Source organism: Humulus lupulus, chromosome 7 (genome assembly GCF_963169125.1).
Source record: "Humulus lupulus chromosome 7, drHumLupu1.1, whole genome shotgun sequence".
In the NCBI taxonomy this organism is placed as follows: Eukaryota; Viridiplantae; Streptophyta; class Magnoliopsida; order Rosales; family Cannabaceae; genus Humulus; species Humulus lupulus.
In genome coordinates this window covers 191244684-191251792 of record NC_084799.1, presented here as the reverse complement: position 1 = coordinate 191251792, position 7109 = coordinate 191244684, and the positions used below count along the sequence as shown (strand labels likewise).

The 7109-nt window shown below is 38.6% G+C and overlaps 2 protein-coding genes across 2 annotated transcripts; both read right to left on the bottom strand.

Annotated features, from left to right (window-relative positions):
• Positions 1-311: 311 nt before the first annotated feature.
• On the bottom strand, positions 312-2594 carry LOC133792482 (uncharacterized). Its single transcript, XM_062230389.1, has 2 exons — positions 1001-2594; positions 312-698 (listed from the first exon to the last, which is right to left on the bottom strand). Exons 1-2 carry the CDS (start codon positions 1202-1204, stop codon positions 312-314), a joined length of 591 nt encoding a protein of 196 aa, XP_062086373.1. The 5' UTR covers positions 1205-2594.
• Positions 2595-6069: 3475 nt separating this feature from the next.
• On the bottom strand, positions 6070-6828 carry LOC133788984 (uncharacterized). Its single transcript, XM_062226686.1, has 2 exons — positions 6430-6828; positions 6070-6351 (listed from the first exon to the last, which is right to left on the bottom strand). Exons 1-2 carry the CDS (start codon positions 6694-6696, stop codon positions 6184-6186), a joined length of 435 nt encoding a protein of 144 aa, XP_062082670.1. The 5' UTR covers positions 6697-6828; the 3' UTR covers positions 6070-6183.
• Positions 6829-7109: the final 281 nt, after the last annotated feature.

Below are 7109 nucleotides of genomic sequence, written 5' to 3'. Positions count from 1 at the left end.
TATACAACTATAGTAATAAAATAGCTCAAACATGATAGAGACAATTGAGATTGTAATGCTAAAGCCTGAGCTACATTAAGAATATATTGATGCTTGCGCTCAACAACTGAATTTTGTTGAGGACACTCAACACATGAATGATATAATTGGATGCCTTTTGTTGCATAGAAAGAACTTAGGTTGAGTTCCTTTGCATTATCCGATCGTATGGCATTTATAGGTGCTGAAAATTGGGTTAAAATACAAGTATAAAATTGTAGAATAATTGTTTGAACATCCGATTTACACTTTAACATATAAACGCAAGTAAATCAAGTGTGATAATCAACTATGGTAACAAAGTATTTGTAGCCTTCTAAAGTTGGAATAGAGTAAGGACCCCGAATATCCATGTGTATTAGATCAAAAGCAAGAGGATCCATATTATTATTAGAATCAAAAGGCAACTTCTTTTGTTTTGCTAAATGGCATATATGACAAGGCGTATGACTTAAAGAAATTGGAAAATCTAAAATTTTATAAAAAGAATTAGTAACTTTCATGGAAGGATATCCTAGGCGTTTATGCCAAGTATGAACATCAATACAAGTATCTTTGGAAGAAAAAGAACAAGAAGGTACATGTGACTTCTCTTGTTGTAGAAGAAATAGGTGGTCGGATCTCTTAGCAGTCCCAATCACCTTGCTTTGTGTTGTTTCCTGAATAAGACAGTGAGAATGAGAAAAAGAAAGAGTGAATTTAGTTGTATTTAATAAAGCAGGGAGTGAAAGTAGATTAAATTTGAAGTCCGAAACATATAACACATCATGCAAACTTAAGGCAGCAGTTAAATGAATAATCCATGTTTTGCATACTTGGATTTGTAAACCAGTAGGTAAAGTAATAAATGTTGCAACTGATTTTTTGGTAAATGAGTTAAATAAATTTATATCACAGCAAATGTGGAGAGTAGCACCACTATCTACTACCCAAAAAATAGTTTTGGAAGGTACAGAGTTACCAGAAATTGAAGATACTGCTGGGGTGGGATCGGTATTGGAGATAATAGGTCATTGGAGCTGCTGGCTGAGCAGAGCAAGAAGGCTCTATATGGTTGCTTGATTGCTCGACATAGGTGATGTGGAGGAAGATGCAACAGCTTGATTTGCAGCCGATCTTGTAGTGTATTCAGGTTTCTTAGTGCCATATCTCGGAGGGAATCCATGAATGAAATAACACTTTTCTTTGAGATGTCCCGACTTTAGACAATGGGAACAAGTTGGGCGCATTTTCTTGGTTCTTGAGGGAAGAAGAGTGGAATGAGTGAAATTGGAATTAGGGTTGGGATCTGGAGCAGCAGTGGCTGCAATGAGATTGGTTGTGGTGGAGGGACACAACCTTATTTGTCTCTCTTCTTGTACAATTGTGGAAAAAACTTTGGAAATGGAATGAAAGGGTTCAATGAGAAGAACCTGAGCACGAATGACATGGTAAGATTCATTTAGGCTATGAAAAATTGAAGAACTTGCTCAAGATTTGTAGCTCAAGGTAATCGGCAGCAGCAGCACAAGTGCAAGGCGTGCGAAGTTGAAGCTCATTGATTTCATCCCAAATGGCTTTGAGCTTTGTGAAATAGGCACTAACAGAGTCATCACCTTGATGAAGAGTGATGAGAGAAGTCTGAAGCTCAAAGATACGAGGACCATTCCCTTAATTCAATATGCTATTCAACTCAGTCCACATTTTAGCAGCAGTATCAAGAAACATTATACTACTTTTGATATCAAGAGAAACCGAGTGAATGATCCAAGACATGACCATTTGGTTGCATCTATTCCAAGATTCAAACAGATGGTGGTCAGGTGGGGGTTGTGATAATGTTCCAATGAGGAAGCCATACTTGTTCTTGGCACCAACCGAAAGCTTGAAGTCTCTAGCCCACTACTAGAAGTTTGTGTCCGTGGGTGGTGGTGATGCAAGAATGAGGCCCAGGTGATTTCTTGTGCCCATGAAGTAGGGATTTTTGGCATCTTCAGGGGCAGGTCGTTCATAAGGAGGCAAATCCAATGGATTATTCGAAGTGAAGGTGGTTGTGCCATTGCCGGCGGTCATGGTCGGATGAGTAAGTGGGACGCCGAAATCAATGGAGGAAGGAAGTTGTTCCCGAGAGTTGTTGTTCCGAGTTCAAGCCATGGAAGGTGAGATCGGAAGAAGCTGAGAAATTTATGGGGCTATAAAAAAGAATCAGGTACAATATATAGCATTTTCAATAATAAGGCTGAAAAAATAAAAGCAAGTTGGTTAGACAAACTTAACCAACACTAGTTACAAGGGGGTTTATTTAACTAAACCCATAACAGAATGTAATATATCTAATAATCCTGCTTTTACAGATCAAGAGAAAAGTTTATGCATCTTTTACTAATTCTTTGTGATGTTGTGACTTTTTATTTTTATTTTTGTTTATTTAATTACGTGATGATGGTGTATGGATTCCTTGGATTATGTAGGAAGATGTGATTATGTGTAATGCCCTGGTTACCCCAGAACAGTTACGGTGAATGGTGAACTAGAAATTTGACTCGCTACCTGAGTCCTTTGGTTAAAAACGTGCTTCTAAGTGTTATTAACAGGCTAAGGTGGAAAACCAATAAAAATGAATGGATATATTTTATTAAATACATAAAACTGTTCATGGGCACATCAAAAACATTTACAAGTTATTTACAACTCAAAATGGTCACTACTGTTTCAAATTTACAAACCCGCCGACCTAAGCGACAAAAATAGGGTAAACCCCCTAGTTCCTCTGAGAACTCCTTGGTCGTGGTGGTCAAGTGACCGCATATGTACACATCACCACCTAAGCTCTCCACTCAAGGCTGGGTGAGCTTTTCTTTCCCTTTACCTGCACCACATAGCACCCATGAGCCAAGGCCCAGCAAGAAAACACAATAATGCATATAGATATTATCAACTGATTATCATTATAATCACACAGAGCTTATAGCTCTTAAACAGATGAGTGAATATCATTTCAGGTTCTGGTAAACCATAATGAGTTACTGACAAGCAAATCACTAATTTAAACAGATGAGTGACTGCTGGGTAAGTCACTAACTTAAACAGATGAGTGACTGCTGGGTAAGTCACTAGCTTAAACAGATGAGAGACTGATGGGTAAGTCTCTAACTTAACAAATGAGTGACTGGTGGGTAAGTCACACAAGCGCTTTTAGTTTTCATCGAACTTGAGGTCGGTCCGACATTAACGCTCTTCTGAGTCATTTAATGCAGATGTTAATTAGATCTAATCTTTATTGGCTTGCGTTAACCACGCTAAGGCCGTCCTGACTTATAAGTCAGCACTGTGTGACCAGTGCCAAGTACCACTGCTGAACTTGAATAATAAGTCCCAGCTTCACCGTTGATACTGACACCTTTGCCAAATCTGACTAATTAGTCAGTACCATACACAAGTGAGCAAGATTTGCTAAGCATTCAATAATCAATCCATGTCCACATTTACACAATCAGCATGCCTCAAGAATAACCATGCATGTCACATATGGGGAGCAGTTTTCTTACCTCTGATTTGAGCGAGAATGAATAAAAGAACGACCCTCGAGAACGATCTGACCTTAGTCCTTTAGCGGTCACCTAGTGATAACCAAATATGGGACACCATCAATAAAATGATTAACAAAGGTTCCCAAACCAAGATTTAGCCTCCGGGACATCAATCCCCACTAATCCAGGTAGTAGAAACGATCCCGAGGCCAAAAACCAAGTTCCCGGGGCCAAAACACTCAAACGGGCTCAAACCTGTCCAAGGGCTGCGGCCCTAACACCTTGGGCCGCGGCCCCCAGCCACTCCAGGAGCAAGGGCCGCGGCGCCCAACACCTAGGGTCGCGGCCCCCAGCAAAGGCAAAATCGCTCCACCTGCTTCTTCGAGCTAGGGCCGCGGCCCCCAACCCAAAGCCATCCCCAAATACGTTCTCCTTCATCCCAAACCTCCCAAAAACATGCTTAAACACTTCCAAATCATCATATAAAAGTTCCCAAGCTTCCCAATGATCCAAAACCATCAAATCCCAAGGCTCAAACGAACCAAAAACTCAACGATTCACAAAAGCCAATTATAAGCTTAGAAACTCTAAAAACTCAAAACTTTAAACTTAGATTACCTTTGATTGGGTTGTTTCTCATCAAACCCTTTGGTCAAGAAGCTTCTAATCTTTCCTAGGATCGCTATGCCTCGATCCTCGCTTGATTCCGACTCCTAGAACTCGAGATTTCTTCGAAAACGCTTCGAACGGTAAAAATGAACTAACGGGAAGAACGAGAGGTTTTCTAACGTACGTTCCATCTGACGAGCTACTTCAAGCTTAAGTAACCTCAATTAAAACCTAGTGCTCGGGGCCCCAAAAACACCCCCGGGGACATTATAGTCAAAACTTCCAGAATTTCCTCCTGATCTCAATAACTCCCAGTTTATCATCAAATAACATTCTCATAACTCAATATCCCAATAAAAGACCCCCGTTATGACAAAACCACTAATTCATAATATAAGACCGTCTCATGCCGAATAGCTCGAATATATCTCCATAATAATTGGATCTCATTCACAAATCACAATATGCACCCAAATATACAAATATGCCCTCAACAGGCCAAATTACCAAAATATCAAAATTATCGAATGTGGACCCACATGCATGCATATAACATCATATTATAATATAATTCACATAAACATGCATATATTCATCTAATGGCATAATTAAACAGTTATGGCCATCCCGGCCTACTAATCCAGCAATTAAACCGCATTAGGGATTTCGAGGCATTACATTATGTATCTAATGTATGCATGAATAACAATATTTCTTTAAATAAAGACAAAAGGTTTTGTCTTCGCAAAATAAAAAATAAAAACCGAAAACTAAAGTAAATCAACAAAAAACACAAAATACAGAGACAACATAACAAGAAAACCATTACCAATGGCATAGCAACCGAGATATGGCTACAAGGAGCACAAGCCACGTCTGCAACCCTCCCTATTGAAAGTGAAGCTCAAAGCCAATGCCGCTGAAAACAAACTAATGTTAAAGGAGCAGCCTCGAGCCCACGTCGCCATGACACACATAGCAAACAATAACCTCTTTCCATGAGCAACAACCTCACGCTGATGAGAAAGAAGCCTCGAGCTCCAATCCAACATCGTTGTCATGTTTCACCTCCCTTAGCACCATCCCCACGCCGACGAAGGAAGCACCATAGCAACCAACCACCATCGCGTCTCACCGCCCCTAGCACCAGCCCCATGTCAATGAGGAAGCACAACAATCGCCCAACGTCATTGCGTCTCACCACTCTGCCAAAGGAAACCCAATACACAACTTTCTTACAAACAGAGAAAGAGAAGAAACCCCCACGCATGAAGAGAGAGAAAGAAAGAGGGAAAAATATATTTTTTTTATTTATTTTTATTTTTATTAATAAAACATATTTTTAATTATTTTTGTAATTTTAAAATGATATTTTTTTATTCAAATATATTTTTATTATTAAGTATTTATAACTAAGGTTACTATGGGTATTATGAATAATTTATTAACCAAATTAGAGTAGAAAGGACTTTTTTTAACTTATTTTATAAATAGAGGGTACCAAATAAGAATTTTTCTTATTAGAAGGTACCAAAATTATATTTCAATGAAACCAAGGGTGCAAATTAAGTTTATTCCCTAATAATTATATGGTAATCAAAATCGACCCGGGTGCAAATGAAGGTGGACTAGGCAGGTTCGTCTTTCCCTCAGCTGCATCCTTATGACCAATGCCACCTTACACAGTCAAATTCTAGAGCTGATCTCTTGTGCATCAACTGTTTCACTCTGAAAACTATTTAGTCTACATCTCTTTATTCTTTAGCCCCCAAAGGAAAAATAAAAAAGAAATCTTGGAAATATAAAAAATTGGATTACAGGGGGGAAAATTTCTACTTGTATATTGATTGCTATTATGAAGTAGTGTAAAATGAACTCAATAATTGGTTGGCTTTATGGACCACGCTGATCATTTAGTAGTCTATTAAAAATCAATAAGATTATGATAATTTAGCATGTCATAAATGCCTTACAATTTAACTGAGTGGAACATAAAATTACTGTAAATAATAATAAAAAAAGAAAATCAAAGTTGAAGATCAGAATCGTCCCATTGAAGGACAGCAGAGTCAAGGTTCTGCTCTCTTTTGAGCTTGTCTTTCACAAACCAGTCGCATACTTTGCCAGCATTAAGCTCTTCGATAGAACATCCTTCTTGCTCTGATATCACTCTTAGCAGGTTTAAGGACGATATCTAAAACAGAACAAAACAACACACACCGTGAATACATCACCACATAATAGTAAATAAAAAAGAAAGAGATTTATGTACCGTGAGACGACAAAGAAAGCGCTCATGAGGACTAAGGCCAGAAATTTCGACAAGTCCAGCTTCTTCTATAGTCAGGAAAGTTCGTCTGTTTTGGGTCTTGCTTTCTCCTCCTCCCTCGTGACTAGTGCTAGCACATCGAATGACCTTTCTTCTCATGTCAAGTGTTCTTGTTGTTTGGGTTAGTCTTTGATGAAGCTTGGATGATGGGGTTATTGTAGGGGGAAATGTTGATTGACATTGGCTCTTACATGGTCTTAGTGATAACATTTTTTTATTTGTAAATATTTTGTTATGGTTTCAAATTCAGAATATAGACAGAAGTAGTGATTGAAGAAGTAAGCGCAAGAGAAGGTGAAGAGAGGCCTTATCGGTTAGTGTTTCTAAGATTGTGTGGTGAGGATGGCAAGTGTTTTTATCCCATCACTACTTATTACACACTAATTTGTCCCTATTCAAGATTGCGTGACTGTACATAAATAATAATAATAATAATAATAATAATAATAATAAATGGAAAGTAGAGGTTATCGGAGGGATGGAGCTTGAGGCGACGCCGAGTTGGGAGCAACGGCCTGGGGACAGAAGAAATCGAATTGTTGGTGCTGTGAGGATTGGAGTGTCAAAAAGAACATATCAAAAGAAGACTTCGAGTTTTTTGCTGCGGTGTCATGGCAAATCAA

Bases quoted from the DNA above. Each gene is read 5' to 3' on its own strand.
- LOC133792482 (XM_062230389.1), bottom strand. From the start codon at position 1,204: ATGGATTCCCTCCGAGATATGGCACTAAGAAACCTGAATACACTACAA. The intron at 699-1,000 runs GTAACTCTGTAC...TGTCTTATTCAG, and splicing joins AGCAGTATCTTCAATTTCTG to GAAACAACACAAAGCAAGGT.
- LOC133788984 (XM_062226686.1), bottom strand. From the start codon at position 6,696: ATGTTATCACTAAGACCATGTAAGAGCCAATGTCAATCAACATTTCCC. The intron at 6,352-6,429 runs GTACATAAATCT...GTTCTGTTTTAG, and splicing joins GCTTTCTTTGTCGTCTCACG to ATATCGTCCTTAAACCTGCT.